General features: G+C 47.4%; 1 protein-coding gene across 2 annotated transcripts in view; it reads right to left on the bottom strand.

Annotated features, from left to right (window-relative positions):
• PIGO (phosphatidylinositol glycan anchor biosynthesis class O) overlaps positions 1–20,383 on the bottom strand; it is a 114,461-nt gene that overhangs the window by 43,925 nt on the left and 50,153 nt on the right. Inside the window, exon 9 of one of the 2 annotated variants that reach the window (XR_014969485.1) lies at positions 15,917–16,129. Coding sequence is in view for 1 of the 2 variants with exons in the window: in XM_085628137.1 (XP_085484263.1) it covers positions 15,917–16,125 (209 nt within the window). In the remaining variant the exon portion in view is untranslated. The remainder of the gene's footprint in view (positions 1–15,916; positions 16,130–20,383) is intronic. The other variant, XM_085628137.1, reaches the window with a different exon arrangement.

Genomic DNA, 20,383 nt, shown 5'->3' with positions numbered 1-20,383 from the left:
AGCCGATTGTTTCGGTGCCTGGTGCCGAGGCGGTTTGTCGGTGCCGATGGCCTTTTTCCGTGTGTCGGCGCCGACATCTGCTGCTGCGAGTTCGGCACCGAAGTCCCGTTTGGTGCGGTCGGTGCCGACGGGTTTTGCTGGCGTCGAAGGTGTAGTGGGCTTCGATCCGACCAGTACCACTTTCAGTTTCGGTTTCTGCGGAACCGACACGACTTTTGGTTTTGGTTTCGAGGAAGGGAAACCAGCCGGTTTGGGTCCTAATGGCTGTCGCTGAATGTCCGAGGCCGGGCCCGAGGGCGGGGCCGAAGAACTGCGAGATAGGTCTTGGGTAAGGCCCGAAGGCGATCCCTCGACCGGAGCCATAGACTGACGCACTGGGATATCCTCCGTCTGTACGGGTAGGCCTTGCTCGTCACCGGAGCCACTTTCTTCGGCCCCTAAGGCCTCATCGTAGTCTCCTACCTCGGTGTCGTCTTCATCTCTGTGAAAGAGTTGTTCTTCGATGTCTTCCGATCCGGAATCGTGTTCGGAAGTGGGGCTGGAGGGTAGGTTCTCCACGCCTTCTACATCTTCGTCCTCGGCGCTGAAGATGTTGGTCGGGGCCGGTGCCGCTTGCTGCGCTTCAAGTCTCGCCGCTCGTCGATTCCGAAGGGTCTTCTTGGATCGGAATCGGGCACAGGCCATACATGTGGATTCGTCGTGATCCGGTGAAAGGCATTTGTTGCACACCGGGTGGACGTCGATATGGGGATATTTCGCATTGCAAACAGGACACCGCTTGAATGGTGTCCTCGATTCCATCGTCGATGGTGTCGATGGTCGATGCGAAAAAGTTGTTTTAGAAGTTAATAAACTAACAAGTAACTGTCAATACCGATCGGGAACAGTACCGACGCGAAGTAAAGGCCTTTTGGCCTGAAAAAAGTTTTTCCTAACTTGAGTCAAGATAAGCACATCCGAACCCAATGGCGGAAAAAAACAATCTGAGGATGGAGAGGATGCCCATGCGCACTATGGTCCAGGGGAGGAGTCACCTATCTCAGGATACTTCGAAGACTCTTCCAGGACAACAACGTGCAAACATCCGGACCCAACACTAGGCGGCGATCTATGCACAGATATGAATTCAGCAGCCCACATGCCTCGAACACTATGTACCTAGGGCATAGGTACCTCAGAGGCCTACCAGGGGCTGAAGCATGTATTATGCCACCCCTGGGAAGCACTCCAAAATGGCACCACAGGCCTGCTACTGCACCCTGGGTAAGGTGGTGCTGGCACCCCTTAGTGTGGTATAGGCTATTTAATATCACTACCATTGCACACACATATAAAACCTATAAGTCACTCCTATGGCAGACCATAACAATCCTGAAGGCAGAGTGCTTGGTTTTTATGTGAGAGGGTGCCACTGCATGAGCAGAGCCCCTCTGCAGCGTTCGGAGTACCTCCTCTGATGCTGTTTGTGGTGCAGCCTGACCATATACTCTTAAGTGCATTATAACCTCGCGGTAAATGCTAACTTTGGGATGGCTGCACGGAAATCGTGTTTGGTGTCAAACGCTTTGGAATACTACCCTCCCACCCCGCCAGTTCTGGCGGCGGGGGTAGCATTCCACCCTTCTAGAGGGAGAGACATGATCACACTGGTCTAACCCGGTAGGACTTTCTACAGCCCTGGCATCACAAAATGGATGCCTCTGCCACAGACACGGGTCTGGCCTCCTGCTGCTGACCGAAACTCCGGCAGGGGAGGCCTGGACAATAGGTTACCTGTCCCAGAGAGGTGTAACCTCCTCCCCAGAGAGGCAGATGTGTATTGGGGCTGGGCGGGAGCACTCTCTGGTGCTTTGAAGTCCTGTACTGGGGGCACACTTGGTGTCCCTGTGCATAGTCCAGTTCAAACCGGTTGCAGGGGCTACCTGCCCCTGCTCTGGCACGAAACTGGACAAAGGAAATGGGTGTAACCACCCCTCTTTCCAAACCCTCCCATAGGTGGGTCCCTAGAGTATGTCCAACCCCTAAACTTTGTATAAGTATGGGAACCCAGTCCTTGCGACTTTAGATTACCCTGGACGAAACTCTGCAATATATATCCTGGACCTTTGACATTCTACTTTGCTTAGAAGACTGACTCCCCTGCTTGGCAGGCACCAAAGAAGCAACTGACCAGTCTGCATCGCTGAAGCTCCCGCCAGACGCCAAAGTCTTTGCATCACCAGAGGTGGATTTCCAGACTTCCGAGGCTACCCTGAGGCCACAGCAAAGCTGAGGCCCGTGGCTATCGTGGGTGACGTGGAACCATGACCCCTGGACACCGTGAACTTTTGCAACACCATCATCTTCCAGGTCTTCCTCTAAGTTGTGCTTTGGGCTCCGAGTAGCCCCAGCCTTGAGCATCTCCTGCCCCGAAGATTGCTGGCCTCCACTCCACGAGTGACCCGTGGGCCAGTTTCAAGTGCAACCGCTCGAGGCTCCTTCGCGATCACTAGCCCGCTGGCTAGTAGGTCCCCACGAAGGCAACTCCTCTTCTGATTGGGCTTTCCTGGTTGCCCAAGACGTGCCCTGACTTACCCTCGCTGGGTGAGTCCCCCAGACCTTGCTGGTCTGAACCGACGTCCTTTCTCTGATTCCAAGTGACTTGCCGTTGCCAAGGCTGGTTGGGTCCAATCTGGTCGCTGACACCGCAGCACTCGACAGACTTCGTGGGACAGCTCGAATCCAGCTCCTGTTTGTCATCGGCGCCTCCTGGACCTCGTGGCTGAAGAGTCAAGACACCCGTCAACTCACCTGAAGCACCCGACATCTGTGGGCATTGGTCAGTCGTGCCCTTGGTCACTGGTAAGTGACCCAGACTATGTCCCCTCTGCTTTCAGGTTCCTTCCATCCTAGATCAAGGCTTGGATCGCTTCGGACACTTCTCCTCTTCACGGCAGCAGCACTTCTTAGCCAGCTTCCATTGAAATCGACGACGTGACCCAACACCAAAAGACACCTATGCACCCGGCTTCCCTGGGTGAGGTAACACAAGTACTCCGGTGCTCCCGTGGGTGCTAGCCCTAGAACTTCCTAAGTCCAAAAGAGTTTGCCATTTACAAGTACATGGTGCTGAGAGCTCGTCAAACACGAGCTCCACAGCACCATAATGGCAACACTGAAGACTGGGAAGTTTGGTATCAAACTTCTCAGCACATTAAACCCACACTGATGCCAGTGTGGGATTTAATGTACTAAGCACCCCAGAGGGCATCTTAGAGATGCCCCCTTACAGCTAACCTACAATCCACGTCTGCTCTGAGGCTGCCCAGGCTGCCACACAGCAGACACGTTGCTGGACCCCTGGGTGGGAGAGCCCCTGCTCTCCCGGGCCTGCAACAATGCACATCCTGGGTGAGGTGAGAAATCTCCTCCCCCAGGATGAGCAAAGGGAAGCTTCAAAGGCATGCCGCCAGTTGGAGTTTCCCCAGGCCACTGCAACCCCCCACTCTGGCGGGAAGCTTGGCCGGAAACCCCATACAAGGACAGGGGATGTGCCAGCCTGCCCACCCCACCCCTCAGGTGGGGGAGGCGAGGTGAAGCACATCTCCGGGCTCTCGCCATCTTGAAGATGGGAGGCCCTACCCTATCAGGATCAGGCTACTGCCCCCCTCCCACAGGAGAGAGGCAGGATAGGGGGTGTACCCACCCCAGGATAAGGACCCATTGGTCCCTGGCCTTCACCTACCTGTAACGCCCCTAAATCTAGTATTTAGGGGCCCCCTGAACCTTCCTTCCCCAGATTCCAGATAGAAAACTACAAGAAGAGCAAGAAGAACAAGGACCTGCCCTGCAGCTGCTAAAAAGAGAAGAAGACACCAACTGCTTTGGCCCCAGCCCTACCGGCCTGTCGACTCTCGAACCTGCACCAACGCGGCATCTCTCGTGGCCAGCAACCTCACAAACCCCGGAGGACCTGGCTACCTTTTAGCTCTAAGCCCCTGGGACTCCCACGAGTAGAGGCTCTACTCAAGAAACCTATTTGCTATCCCTGGCACCAGCCCGGGACCGCGGACCCAACACACTCTGCACCAGCCAAGCCTGGCCAGTGCCGGAGTGGACAAAGACCCTGAGGACGACCCCACGGCGACTGTGACCCGGAGTCCGGCACCCAAGGACCCCCCTCGACATCCCGGAAGAAGCCTGCAGCCTCAGAACCAAGTGCCACCCCAGCCGCGATCAACCAGAGGGTAAGATTCCCGACGTCAAAAGGCACCCCTGCACCCGGCGCCCTGCGGCCCCCTGTGCCCAATCCAGGGGTACCCACCTAACCTACAACTACCCAACTTACCTCTCGAAGTGGTGGTGGCACCTGAAACATCCTCGTCCCCGAGCCTGCAGCCTGTTTCCAAACCGGAACATTCCCATTGATTTCCATTGAGCGCCCGAAGGCTCAAAAGTACCCTGCACCCAGCCGCCCGAGTGGCCCTGGCAGTGCCCTCTCTACACTAACCTACTTCCCCACTTGCCCTGAGTAAGTGACCAGGAGCCCAGCTCCCACAGCCGCGTGGCTTGCCAGACAGCAGCCACCAACCAAGGCCCCCCTATCCCTCATAGGATAACATTGGGCCTAACTCTCTCTGCACCCGGCCGTCCTGAAACCGCTGAGGGTGAACCAACTGTACCTACCTGACACTGGGGGACCCCTGAGTCCATGCCCGGAATTTCAACTCTGCCAGTCGAGTACTTACCCTTAAACCGCTAACTTCATTTTCCTCATAGGGTAACATTGACTGGCTTTTTCTTCAAAAATCTTCTAAGTGTGAACTTTTCAAAACTGCAAAAATTCACCAAAAATCAGCCAAGTGACAAAAACGAATTTACTCACCTGCTCCTAGGTGAGCTCCCAGTGCTGGATCTTGGTGCCCAGCCCTGACCCTGAAAAGTGTTCACAACTGTACTTACCTCTAACTCATTTTTCTCCCATAGGAAACCATTGTCTGCTTTTCTGTGAAATTTCTTCTAAGTGTCTATTTTTGCAAAATTGAAATATTCTTTTAAAATCGTACCATTTCTGAAAACGAAATTACTTACCTGCTTTTGATAAGGACCCCAGTCCTGGGTCTAGGCACCCAGTCCTGGATTGCTAAAGTAACGATAAAAGTACTCTACCTGCAATTTGAATTTCTTGCCATAGAGATCCATTGAATGTTTTCTTTGAAATATTTTCTAAGTGCTAACTTTTGAAATAGCTAAATATTATTTAAAAATCATTACAGTTATTAAGTCGACTTTCATCACTTGATTCTGAATACTGACCCAAGGCTGGTTCTAGGAGCCAGACCTGGAATTCCAAAAGTAATCTGAAAAGTAATTTATTACAAATAACCTGAATTTACCATTGAGCTCAATGCATTGTTATGTTTAGGAAATAGGATTGTTTATTGCAACCAACTGTGACTGTTTACACAAATTTATTGCTTAAGACAGAAGTATTTATACTCAACCTCTCATTCTGAGAAAGTATATTTTTACCCCCTTGTGGTTCTAAAAATAAAACAAGCATATATTTTATATAAATAAACCATTGGCCTAGAGTTCAGTTATTGAGTGTGTGAAACCATTTGCTGACCGAGTGTGTACAATAAATGCTTTACACTGTCCTCTGGTACTGCCTTACTGCTCGACCAAGCTACCACTTTTGAGAGTAAGGTCATACCTAACTTTGACCTCTATCAGCCTCTGGGGGACTGTGGACTCTGTACACCCTGTACCTATTAGGGAACAGTATATACAGAGCCACTTTCTCACAAGGGGTCCCATACTTATACTAAGGTAGGGGGTTGGACATACTCTGGGGACCCACCTATGGGAGGATTTGGAAAGAGGGGTGGCTACACCCATTTCCTTTGTCCAGTTTCGCACCAGAGCAGGGGCTGGAAGCCCCTGAACCGGTTTGAGCTGGACTATGCACAGGGACAGCAAATGTGCCCCCAGTGCAGGACTTCAAAGCACTCAGAGAGTGCTCCCACCCAGCCCCAATACACATAAGCCTGTCTGGGAGGTGGTTCCACCTCCCTGTGACAGGAAACCTATTGTCCAGGCCTCCCCTGCCGGAGTTTGGGTCAGCAGCAGGAAGCCAGACCCGTGTCTGTGGCTGCAGCATCCATTTTGTGATGCCAGGGCTCTATTAAGTTTCTACCGGGTATACCAGTGCTGTCATGTCTTTCCCTCTAGAAGGGTGGGATCGTACTCTCACACCAGTTACTGGTGTGGAAGTATGATTCCAAGGTGTGTGACACCAAACACATGTTTCCATGCAGCCAGTCCAAAGTTAGCATTTACTGTTTGGTTATAATGCACTTAAGAGTATATGGTCAGGCTGCACTACCAACAGCATCAGTAAAGGGTCTCCGAACGCTGCAGAGGGGCTCTGCTCATGCAGGGGCACCCTCTCACATAGGAACAAAGCACTCTGCATTCAGGATTGATAAGGCCTGCCATAGGACTGACTTAAAGGTTTATATGTGGGTATATGGTGAGATATAGTGAACCTATATCTCAGTAAAGGATGCATGCCCCACCTTACCCAGGCTGCAGTAGCAGACCTGTGGTGTCATTTTGGGTGGCTTTCCAGGGGTGGCATAATACATGCTTCAGCCCCTGGTAGGCCTCTGGAGTACCTATGCCCTGGGTACATAGTATACCATAGTCTAGGGGCTTACAAGGGCACCTCAGATCCAATCTGAATTGTACCTAAAGTACATGGAATCATTTTAGAGAGGAAGCAGCTAGGCTGGGGCCCTGATTAGCAGGGTCCCAGCCAGACTAATGTCGAAAAACAGTGAAACAGATCCTACTCTCCTACATTCATGACTGCTGTGCAGGCTGAACTATGAATGACACTTTGTAAGGATGATACACTTGAAGAAAAACTACTATGGAACAATTGCACACCTAATGTAACACCATTTGAGGATAACACATGTATGTAGAAAGTGTTTGGAAGTCAACAACCTTAATATCTTTCTAAACCATATCATTATCATTTTAGTAGTGGTTCCTACCAAATTTCCAATCTGTAATTAATGGTGTGCTGGTATAAAATCATTAACGGTTCTCACAGCACTTAGTATCAAGACAGCTACTTCCACAGAATGAAAGACCTCCTAGACACAGGACAGTGGTAGAATAGTTTTGTGGCTTGCTTACATCTGTGTGGCGTTTAATACCACGGCTCAAGGGATGGGCCTGGAAATTGTACCTCCAAATCTGCAGTCTATAGTGGTCTAGATATTTTCTTGTTACTTTAAATTCCATCAATATTCTACTGTGGCAGTGGGCAGGATGTCCAATCACTACTGCCAAATTCGTGCTCTCACGAGTACTTATAGGATCATACGGGTCACCTATAACTTTCAATATGTACGTTGGGTCCCGTGCAAAGTTGCCAAACCAGTATGAACACAATTTTAACTAAAGAGGCCTGCAAGATGGTTGTTTGTGGGCCTTTCTGTCCATACATTCGAATACCAGCGAAGACAAACCAGTCTTTCTTTCTTGTGAGGCGGTTACATGGAGTACCATGGGCAACCGCAACTTTTCTAATGTGCAGTACTTAAAAGCACTAAAAACTGTGGCCTAATGCATATATGAAAAAAGCTATAATTAAATGTTAGGAGTACTTCACAGTCACTTCTCTTGGTGTGGCGTTGTGGGGCCCTAAATACTTCATAAAACAACACAGTTAACAGACCGAACTGCTGATTTCGTCCTAGTGATGCTCAAGTCCATCTAGGACACCTCTTTGGATTCAAATATGAAATATGAATCTGAGGCAAGAGGCACAGGCCCTGCATAGCATTTACCTTTCAAATTTTCCATTTCCAACCGTAAAGCGTAGTTACAACCAAAACGTATGATAATAACTGTTCAGACGACCTAGCCTGCTTACCATTTTAAAGGTCGCTGCAGACAGGAATATTTAAAAGGTGTATGTGGATTGTACACAGGATTTTTGTTGTTGTTACCAGAGCAATCTGCGTTACTTTGTCCAGAATTTAATACCCTACAATACAAGTTGAAAAACTTGTGGTATAAACTTAATATTGTGGCCAATAACTAAGGAACAACATGTTAAACTGTAGATCTGAATTCCCAAGTGGTACAGTCTCTTATTTACTTCAGCCCAGGGGAAAACTATAAAATACAGTTATACGGTATGGCCTTGTAAGACAGTGAAAATGTGATTTTGTTTCCAAAGTTAAAATATGATGATTCTTTCATATATTTACACAAATGGAGTCTATGATTTATAGTAACGGATTTGCACACTAAAAGCTTTGCGGTTCATTTAAAAGCAGTCCTAGCAATCTGAAAAAGTTCCTCAATTTGACACTATTTATGCTTTTATGTTAAGGTCCAAAAGCAGACGTTAAAAGTGGAAAAAAGAAAATTCAAAACCAGCTATAGGATGAAAGAAAATCCGTGAATAACAGCATATATACACGAGAAGGAACCAGAAATAACAGAGCATTAGCAGACAGAGATGGAAACTTATCAGGGTGAGGGGCAATGCAAAGCAGCAGAGCAAGACGATGAAAAAAGTAGAAATGGCAGGGGACAAAGAAGGGGAGAGAAAGGAAAAATTTAAATGCAAAGAATGAGAAGTGATAGAGGGAGGAGTAAGCTAACATCATCCAAGAGAGGATTTAAAAACAGACGTATCAAGGATGTCGCACATCACCAAAATTAGACATAACAAGGGTATTGTGGCTCTGTAAAGGAGAGCAAGTTATGCCTGCTTTTGGACTAGTTCCAGGATTTTTAATAAGGTGGCTATTGGATCCATTTCTGCACTGAAATTTGGTCAGCATGGTGGGAAAAGAATCCCGGCCTATCTAGTTATTCAGCTGTTTTCCCACAGCTGCTGTATTATGCTTTGGAGTCTAAACATACCAATTCACAAACCTTCTCTTCCACTCTGACTTTCATTTAATAAGGGTACAAATTAAAAGATGATCTCTGTAGAGAACTTGCTGCATCATGTACTGAATCTGGTGATTTGACCGCTGTCTGCATAATGTTTTTATCTTTTGTTTACCTGCATGTTTGGCAGGTGCTGATTATTTTAGTGGTAATAGCTATTGCTCCAAATGTTGTCCACTTATTTGTTTATGCCAATGTGGGGCTTCGGCCCGATTTATTGAAAAATGACCAAATACAATTTGTTGTTAAATCTGATTCTCCAGTATTTGGGGTGTCTTTCATAGATTCACATGCTTGAATATTCCCCGTCGTCGAAGTGGGAGTCCCACGGTATATATAAAAAGCAATAAGTATTATGTATATATACGTATACACATACCTAACCACATAAGAGTATATACATACCCAAATAAACATCTATATATAGTTCAAATAACATATCAAGTTAAAAATACCATAGGATAGCATTGAGACATAGGAAAGCATTGAGAAAAAGAATCACTTTGCTAACATATCACTGTCACTTTATAGTCCAAACTCCAGCCAATCAGGCGCTAGCACCCTCTAGAACCTTCTCCTCAGAGGCTCAGGCCCTCAGATTTTCTACCGCACGTCGTGTGAAGGGAGTCTCCCTGAGCTCTGCTCAGTTCTTCTTCTGGTTTGAGGTTTTTTATCTCTCATCATGTCTGCAAGTAAGAAATCTCTTTTCCGTCCTTGTTCATCTTGCGGAAAGTCAAGACTTTTCTCTGAGGATCCCCATGAGAAATGTATTTATTGTCTGTATCCTGATCACAAGGTGGCTAATTGTAAGATCTGCAGAACTTTCTCTCACAAAACTTTGAAAGATAGAGAAGGTCGCCTTTTGATATGGCTTCAAAAACTAAAGGACACAGACAACCCACTTTCTGAGGTGGAAAGTGTAGCCTCTGTCAAAACAGGAGTCTCCTCAAAGCGTGGAAGTGTCCAGGACTTGCCATCTCCTTTTCTGAAAAAGAAGAGACTTCACCTTGAGGAAGTGTCTACAGGCAAGGTCTCTGTCTCCACGTCTGCGCCCCCGAGACGTAGCTCTCAGGCGCCTGTGACTCCGTCAGCACATGTTTCCAGTCAGAAACTTTCAAAACCGTCGACGGGCCCGTCGACGGCCCCTCCGTCGACGAGATCGGCTACTTCATCAGCCTCGTCGACGACGGTGACGACGGTATCGAGTAGATATCCTTCGTCGATGACACTGACTTCGTCGACGTCTTCTCCGTCGACGATAGTATGTGTATCACTTAGAACGGTCTCGTCGACGATACCACTCACTTCTTCGTCGACAACTGGGAAGCTGGCGCTTCCGTCGACGTCCACAACTCCGTCGACGATGGGTAAAAAGAAGAAGAGGAAATCTTCCTCGTCGACGACAGCCTCGTCGACGACAGCCACACCGTCGACGACAGCCATTCCGTCGACGACAGCCATTCCGTCGACGGCAGCCACCCCGTCGACGACAGCCACCCCGTCGACGACAGTCCCGTCGACGGCAACAACCTCGTCGACGGCAGCTCCGTCGACGATTGCTTCGTCGACGGTCGCCTCGACGACGGTAGGGTCAAATTTTGCGACAATGCCATTGGTGCCAATGTCAACACCAGCACCGGGGTCTGTGGACAGCTCCTTAATGCTTCGTCGTAAGGCCATGCTAGACCCAGTGATGTTACCACCTGGACCACGGCCACCTCGTCAACTATTTCCCTCAGGGGATGAGGACGATTCGGATGAAGGCGATCAGTCTCTTTTTCGGGATGCTCATAGTCCTTCGGAGCTCCATATAAAATGCCAAGAGTCTGAGGAGGATGAATTTTATGAACAGGAAGAAGAGCAAAATACCTCTGCTCCGGTTCCTATGATGCAGCTTCCTGTGCAGCTTGTTTCCAACCTCCAATATATGTTGGAGGACTATAATCGTCGTTTTCCAGCATCCCCTCAAAATACTCCACGTGAAGCGCCATCTGAGGTTCCACCTCCTATATTGCCAACGATACCCACGCCCTCCACACCTGCACTGCCTTTCAATGCAGAGGATGATAATATGGACAATCCGGATACGGAAGAGGGCGAGCTCCCAGAAGACGACACTATGGCGGACTGGGATGATTACCAAATCAATTCGCCCGCATCACCGCCAAGGTCACCAGTCAACTCGCCACCTGTCGACATAACAGGGTTCCATCAGCTGATGGAGAGAGCAGCACAACGCTTTCACCTTCCCATGGTGGTCAGGGAAGAGGACTGTTTCTTATATGACTTCAAGTCCCAACCTCAGAAACAAGTACGAGCTGTGCCAATCATAGACTTCATATGGAATGAAGGCCTAAAATTAATGAAGACACCTAATTCTATTCCGGCGGTGCTCCCACGCCTGGAGAAAAAATATAAAGCTCCGGATTCTTCCCCAGCCTGCTTGGTGTCTCAACCTAAGCCGGACTCAGTGATCACACAAGCGGCACAGCGCCGCTCCAAGAATCCATCATCTCCAATGTCGGCGCCTCCGGACCGCGACGGCCGTCGCCTGGATGCTATAGGCAAGAAGTTTTCAACCATGGCGTCAACAACGGTCCGGGCTGCGAATTCCTTGGCTATCCTCGGCCGTTATGATAGACAGATGTGGTCGGACATGGCTGCATTGGTCAAACTTATACCGGAGGATTCAAGAGCGGAAGCTCAGAAAATCCTGCAAGAGGGAGAAAGGGCGTCATCCGAGATCATTGACTGCTCTGTTGACATCGCATCCACCGGTTTTCGCCAATTGGCGGGAGCAGCCGTCCTAAGAAGACAGGGCTGGCTTCGGTCAACCTCTTTTCGGCAAGAGGTCCAGGCTAAGATTTTGGACATGCCATATGACGGGGAGTCATTATTCGGCCAGCATGTAGAAGATGCCTTGCAAACCATTAAAAAGGATACGGATACGGCTCGTTCCCTCGGCACTCTACAGTTTAAGAAGCAGCCCTTTCGAGGTGCGCGCGGCCGCGGCACCTCCTCATCATCATCCTTTCGTGGCTCCTCGTCCCAATACCGCTCGTACAATCAGGGGCAACAGCGGTACTATTCACAACCGCAGCAGTCCTACAGACAGCAAAATAGCAAGTCATACAGAGGAAAGTCGAATTACAGAGGAAATTCAACCAAGAAGCAGTGACTCTGTACGGAAAGTACTTCCTTTTCCCAGTTGTCCTCTAGTTCTTGTTGGAGGAAAAATCTCCCAGTTCTTTTCAACCTGGTCCTTAATCACTTCGGACCGCTGGGTCCTGGATATAATTTCAAGGGGCCACGCCCTAGAGTTTGTGAAGGTTCCTCCACGCACACCGCCATCCGGGCCACCACCCGCCCATCTCAGAGAACTTTTCAAACAAATCCAAATAATGTTAAACAAGGGTGCCATCGAAGTGGTTCCGAAATATCAAAGAGGGTTGGGATTCTATTCCCGTTTTTTCCTCATACTAAAGAAATCAGGGGAATGGCGTCCGATCCTCGATCTCAGATTGCTCAACAAATTTCTCAAGACTCAGTCCTTTCGGATGCTCACATTGAAGGACATCCTCCAATTCTTTTCTCAGGAGGATTACATGACAACGATCGATCTGCAGGACGCATATTTCCATGTGCCCATTCTACCACGCCACAGGAAATACCTACGGTTTCGAGTGGGCCACAGGGACTACCAATTCAAAGTCCTACCCTTCGGACTCTGCTCAGCCCCGCGGGTCTTTACAAAATTCCTAGCCCCGGTGGTGGCTCACTTACGACAAGAGGGTATTCAGATATACCCCTACCTGGACGATTGCCTCATCAAAGCTCAATCCTCTCACCAGGCGGCCCTCGATACCCAGCGCTGTCTCGATCTGTTTCAGTCCCTGGGGTTGTCGATCAATGTGCAAAAATCTCAACTCACGCCGACTACGTGCAAGACTTTTCTCGGCGCTTGTATCAATACGAGCACAACCATGGCCTTCGCTTCAGCAGAACGTCAGGAACGGATTCAACAGCTTGCGAGCTCCATCGCAGCAAAGCAGTCAGTTTCAGTCCGCATATTAAAATCCTTTCTGGGAATGGCGTCCTCCTGCATCGCTTTGATCCCTCTCTGCAGACTAAAAAGTCGCATCATCCAAGAGGAGTTAGACAAGCAGTGGCGCCAGGTTTCCGGTTCCTTCAACGATCAGGTCGTGGTGTCACCCCGCATGGCTCAAGCGCTGCATTGGTGGACTTGTCCTGCCAACATCGCAGCAGGAACATCCTTTCTGTCGTCAACCCCAGAACTCGTCCTTACCACGGACGCATCCATGGAGGGTTGGGGCGCACATTTTCAAGATCTATCCGTCAAGGGCCTATGGTCAGCGGCTCAGCGTTGCTGGCACATCAACAGACTGGAACTGATGGCCATTTTCTTGGCGTTGAAATCCTTCCGCCTGCAGTTCCAAGGGAAGTCAGTCCTCATTCAGACGGACAACACCACGTGCATGCACTACCTGAACAAACAGGGCGGGACGAGATCTCCACTGCTCTCCCGTCTGGCGCAGAGGATTTGGAGTTGGGCCATACTCCATCAGATGACGATACAAGCAATTCATCTGCCCGGCATTTCCAATACTCTGGCGGATGCACTCAGTCGGTCAGCATCATCTACCCACGAGTGGGAGTTACATCAACCGACGCTGGAATTCGTCTTCGACCTTTGGGGTCACCCGACAATCGACCTCTTCGCAACCCCGCAGAATGCAAAATGCCAGTCCTACGCAAGCTGGTTTCCCCACGAAGGGTCGTGCGGAAATGCCCTTTCGATCAATTGGTACGGGATATTTGCGTACGCTTTTCCGCCGATTCCGTTGATTCCACGAGTGCTGCGGAAGATGAGACAACAACCGTGCCATGTACTTCTAATAGCTCCACGGTGGCCTCGGCAGGCATGGTTTTCGGAGTTGCTTCTCCTATCCCAACGCGAGCCCATCCTTCTCCACCTGAAGCCGGATCTGCTCACAATGAACGATGGTCGGATATGCCATCCGAATCCCAGATCTCTCAGCTTGTCGGCTTGGAACCTGAGCACCTTGAATTTGCTCATTTGAACATTCCTCCAGCCTGCAGGGAGGTGTTAGCTAAGGCAAGAGCTCCATCCACAGTGAAAACGTATAAGCTCAAATGGAAGCGATTTTGTCATTGGTGTGCTTCCGCCCACATTCATCCTGTGCACGCTCCTCCAGAACACATTCTGCCGTTCTTCCTACAACTAGCGCAGTCTGGATTATCACACTCTACCTTAAAGGTATTTCTAGCGGCAATATCTCGCTACCGACAAGATGGCTCGTCCTCTCTCTATTCATCCAGAGTCATACAACAATTTTTCAAGGGTCTCTTCCGCATGTTCCCGCCCATTCGGCGTCCTCCACCCACGTGGCGCCTGAACATCGTGCTGGCTCAGCTTATGAAGGCGCCCTTCGAACCTATCCACTCAGCGGATGTCAAATTTTTAACTTGGAAAGTGGCCCTCCTCCTTGCTCTGACCTCTTCCCGCAGAGTCAGTGACATTCACGCTTTTACAATAAAGCCTCCGTTCCTTCAATTCAGATCGGATTGTGTCATCCTCCGCACTAATCCGGTTTTTATACCTAAAGTGCCATCCGATTTCCATCTTAACGAACCAGTGCTCTTAAAGACTTTTTTCCCGCATCCACAAACCCCGGCGGAGCAAAGCTTACATTCTCTGGACTTGAAGAGATGTCTAAAATTCTACATTAGCAGGACTCAATCCTTTCGCAAATCTGACCAGTTGTTTGTGGCCTACGGGCGTGCTTGCAAAGGACAGTCTGTCACCAAACCTACTATTGCCCGTTGGGTTTCATCAGCAATCTCTTTTTGCCATCAAAAGGCTGGTAAGCCTCTGTCTTCGGGAGTGAGAGCCCATTCAACGAGGGCTATGTCATCTTCCACTGCCCTGTTCGCTGGTGTGCCCATCCATCAAATATGCCGGGCAGCTACGTGGTCCAGCAGGCACACGTTTACGAAGCACTACTGTCTGGAATCCATTAACGAAGCAGACACGGCTGTGGGACAGGCAGTTCTACGAAATCTGTTTAAATAAGGTGAGCCTCTGCTACTTCCCTCCTCCTGGGGTATTATTATTATTATTATTATTGCGTTTTAAATACATTGTTTGTATTACATGCAATATCAATACGGCTTGGTCAGCCGAATACTGTTTACTGCTTACTATTCTATTCAAGCATGTGAATCTATGAAAGACACCCCAAATACTGGAGAAGAACAAATGTTACTTACCTGTAAACTGTGGTTCTCCAGTATTGGTGTCTTTCATAGATTCACATGCGACCCACCCTCCTCCCCTCAGAGGCTCTCTTCTCCTCTTTCGGCTCTATGGTCACTCTCGTGCTCGAAAATCTGAGGGCCTGAGCCTCTGAGGAGAAGGTTCTAGAGGGTGCTGTCTCAATGCTATCCTATGGTATTTTTAACTTGATATGTTATTTGAACTATATATAGATGTTTATTTGGGTATGTATATACTCTTATGTGGTTAGGTATGTGTATACGTATATATACATAATACTTATTGCTTTTTATATATACCGTGGGACTCCCACTTCGACGACGGGGAATATTCAAGCATGTGAATCTATGAAAGACACCAATACTGGAGAACCACAGTTTACAGGTAAGTAACATTTGTTCATATCAATGCATTGTGTTATGAGTTACATAATAGCACAGATTACATTACCTCTATTATTTCGCAACCTATAATGTGAATATTTATTCAGCCAAAAACGATTTTCCAAGAGTTCCCTTAGTTGTACAGCTCTAAGCATCTGTGAAAAAAGCCATCAACTTTGAGAGTTCAAGTTCACATGCAAGCGATGTGAACAAAGAAGGGATGGAGGCTAAAAGTCTGCATGCCCATTACCTGCATCCCGAGGACAAAGAGGTACTTCATGCCCAACTGCAGAAGGGCAGCTGAGAACTTCTCTGGTGATTCCCTCAGCCTCATCTCCATCAAGGGTGCTTCCTGGTCTTCCTCAGCCTTCCCAGAGTGGACCCCTTTCTTCAGTCTCTGCCTCTGTGAAGTAGAAGCCTCACCCAGAAAGGGCCAGAACAGCAGCAGAGGGCAGCCGACTACCTCGAGGGCAAAAATGGAGAAAGTTACTATGAGGACAGAGGACAGCAGAGGTCAATGTAACAGGCCTTAAAAATACAGCTCACAACCACCCACTCAAAGCAAGAACAAGAATGTTCTACAACTAACTGCAATTTCTTCCACAAGGCTACAATTAAATGAGAAAGAAGGGCACACATATTTTGGTTACAAGTCAGTTTGTTCTCAAGGACTGTAATAATAACTAGAATCAGAATATTGTATTATGTTCTTTAAAAATATTATTTTCCCATGACTATTCAACAATAATATTTTCCCATGACTATTCAACACACTCATTTTGCAACTTTTCCCATGGGTTTGTATAGTTCAGAATCAGAAACCGACACGAGATCCAGTAGAAGAAAAAGAGGGGTAGGTGTTCATAAAGAGAGGGCATACGCCTGGCCTTTCAGAGTCAGATTTCAATCTTCATCAACAGGAAGGCACAATGGTCCATGTTGGAGATGGATGGGAATGTTTCTTGCCAGTAACTGTAGGTGGCATTTCGAGAATCCTCTGCGCTGATGAACGCTAACATTATTTACAGAGGATACCAGCAAACATTTGTAACACTGAAACAACAGTTTAAAACTCAAATTGAGGGTTTGTCGTCAATGGGAAGGATTCCCGTGCTGGAGATCTACAATGACAAGAAACCTTACCTTCGCAGTCATGGGGTCCTTATCATATGATGACTGATAGATTATAATATAAATTAGTTCACTCACATGGGAAGAAGGGCTAAGGATAAGGCCAAATTCACATTAATGGAAGAGATTTCTAAGGGTAGCTTGTCCCACCCGGAGATTATATCTATATGCAACTATGTTTGTTTTAAAGTAATGTTAATTATACATAAAGCCATGTATTCCCCCCCCCCTAATATTATAGCCACCAAAGTCATTTGGCACATCCCTAACCGAGCACTGCATCCCATCATTCTAGCTCACCTCAATGTGCCCCAAGTTAGTACAGGGACACAGTGGTACGGCATTCTCTAATGCCACTGCCAAATGCGGGAAACTTGCGCCCTCTTCTGCTCCACAACTAACCGGTTGTTCAACCAATACTGTACTTAAACTTTTTGTGATACTTCAATGGTTTCACCTTGATTTAGTATGTTGTAATGCAGATAGTGCAAAGAAGTTAGCACAAACATGTGCTCAAAAAAACAGATTAACATAACACTCTTGGTCTGTCAATAAGTTGTCTACAGTTTGCTAACACAACCTTCTGCAAGAACATATCCATCTGGCTATCGATTGGTCAGAAATAGGCATTGCAGTCCCCACAACAGTATACAGGGCTGAAGCGGTTTACTACTCCCTCAATTCTTCATAGGCGATTCCTCAAAGCCCTAGTTCCGTCTAGGAAATTCCTCACAGCTTGTATCGCATCTGCAGTATGAAGAGTTTTGGTTTCAGGAATTGTAGCATTATTGAAAAACACAGATAGATGAAGTGCCTGGTTTAAATGGAAATGTGACATTACCTTGTAAAGAGAAGAAAAGATAGAGGAATACACAAAATAACCTCACTTTAGAGAAATACCATTTAAGACTGTAGCTACTTATTCTCCTATCGGATGAGTAATTTCCAAGATTATATATCTTGAATTCCACCTTGACCCATGGCTCAATAGGATGACATCAATTTTGTAAATCAAACACACAAGGTAATGGGAGGCAAATAGTATATCTACGTGCAATCTTTCAGGGTATTGTTCCAACTCATTGTTATTTTGCCCCCATGCCACACAGCTATTTGCAAATCAGTCTTACTCCAATAGGAATAGTCTAGCCTTAACTGCCATGCCAGGTCCTCCCTTAACTGGTACAACAGCAACCCAAGACCGGTTTAGGCTTATTTGGGCATCTTCAGTTGGGTGCATCTTGGTTTCAGTGGCACACTGGGGCATATCTTTGGCCACTTAAGAAGTTACATCAAACTCAAAAGGTGATGGAAGGAATGCTTGCAAATAGTCTTACCACTGCCAATTGCTTGGGGTAGCATTATAACCCATCTTTTTTTCCCCCACCATGCCACATCAGATTAGGCTAAGTGATAAGCTACGCCCGTGACCTCATCTGTGAATTCCTCAAGCATCCTCCCTAAGCCCGACCCTCTTCAACGCACAAATGATCCCATTAGCCAGCGACATCTGATCTCACAAGATCAACATCCTCTCCTATGCCAATGACACGCAACTCGTTCACTCCCTCGCGGACAAAACGCTCAATAACCAGATAAAGTTAAATGGCTACATGATGGAAATTGCTCAATGGATGGAGACCAGTTGTGTAAAGCTGAACACTAACAAGACCTAAATTGTGATCTTTGACAAGTGCACATCACTGTGAGACTCCACCTGGTAACCAACAGAGCGATAACTAATGACAACAACCTCAAGATCATTATCAACAGCAAACTCGACATGACCATCCAAGTCAATGTAGTCACCGCCCCATGCTTCCATACCCTGAAGAAGCTGAGGAAGATTTTCAGATGGCTCCCAATCAGCACCCAGAAAACCATCACAAATGGCCTAGTCACAAGCACCCTCTATAACGGGATCAGTAAAAACTCAACAGATGGCTGCAGACCATCCAGAACTTGGAGCCAGAATCACTCTCAACCTCCCACACCACACTCACATCACACCACACCTGAAAGAGCTCCACTGACATCCCAATCACAAACTAGCACAATTCAAACTCCTCACCCACCCTTTCAAGGCACTGCATAACACTGGTCCAGCACACCTCAACAATTGCATCTGCTTTCACAAACCTTCCAGACACTTCTGCTCGTCCGCACTCCTACGTGCATATGAAAAACCAGATCTGGCAGGCAAGCCTTCTCCGAAAGCATGGAACGATCTACCTCTACACATCACCTCCTCACTTCTTAAATTCCGAAAGAAGCTGAAGACCTTGCTTTTTGAGTCGTCCCGCTAGCCCCTGGGTGTGGCTAGACTCACACTTGCTCAGTGCCTGGGTGATAGTGTGCTCTACAAATCAGCATAACATAACATGCACATCAACCTTGGTCACGCTCCATTTGGAACAATCTTGAGGCGCTCTTTTTTAATTACATCTCCTGGCAACCTTTAATACCTCTAAAAATACCATATTAGCTACAAGACTTTCAGAGAACGTATTTCAGGATCTGTATTTCATTTTTAAAAATCTTTTCTCACAGACTGGCAATAAAATGTAACCTTGCATTCTCCTCGCTCAGAACACAAAATGTTCAAATGCACCATCCCCCTGGGCTCCCTCCTAGGACCAATTCTTTTTAATATTTATACGCCTCTCCTGGCCAGATTGCTTCACCAAGTGGGAGCACAATTCGATATGGATATGGATGATGAGCTGTTGATTTTTGGATTCGAAAACAAACAACGTCTACCTGGCTTCCCTCAGGCTGCAATGATTGATTGTCTATTGGACACCCAACAATAGATGGCCAAAAACATTTTCAAATTAAACCATCTAAAACCGAACTCCTCTCGACTCCTTGTGAGTCTTATAAAGCTCGCTCCCTAGACTATCACCCATGTATGGGGCAAAAACCAGTCCCAGAACCTCACTGTGAAACCTATGCATTTATATTAATGCAGATTTATATCAATGACAACTCAGGAAGCTAATTTAGCCAAAACTTGATTATGGTAATTAAATATGCAGAGTTCCTCACTTCCTTACAATGACGCTAGATTTCACCCCTCAATCATGAATGCTCTTATTCAATTACATCTCAACTATGGGAACTCAGTGTACCTGGCTTCTCTGGAAACTCTTCTTAAGCAACTGTATCTGCTAAAGAACACAGGTGCCCGGCTCATCATGAATGCTCCAAATTTTCACATATTTCTTCCATGTGATGCCAGTTCCACTAGTTCTGAACCTATGGCCACAGTTCACATATGCAAAAAAATCTTTCAAAGGCACTCAACTAAACATACTCCAGTCATTTCTATTGCCAGTTCCAAGATTGCAAACTGTAAAGTTTGGGGAAAAGTCCTATCTGTTTTACCTGATATAAATTCTTATATGGTCATGTCATTTTAACTTAGCGCTAAGAAGCTTCAGTGAATGTGCACTATACACGGAAAAACCATATACTAATAATTATGTAGAGCTGTGTTAAGCGGCGGTAGAGCAGTTGTACGAGGTGGTAGCTGGTCAGACTTCCCTATTAACAAGTATACCGCGATACCAAACCACCACTAGCC

This window comes from Triturus cristatus, chromosome 2_1 (genome assembly GCF_964204655.1).
Source record: "Triturus cristatus chromosome 2_1, aTriCri1.1, whole genome shotgun sequence".
Taxonomy (NCBI): Eukaryota; Metazoa; Chordata; class Amphibia; order Caudata; family Salamandridae; genus Triturus; species Triturus cristatus.
Note: the sequence above shows the minus strand (reverse complement) of the source record. Positions and strands in the feature narration are given on the sequence as shown.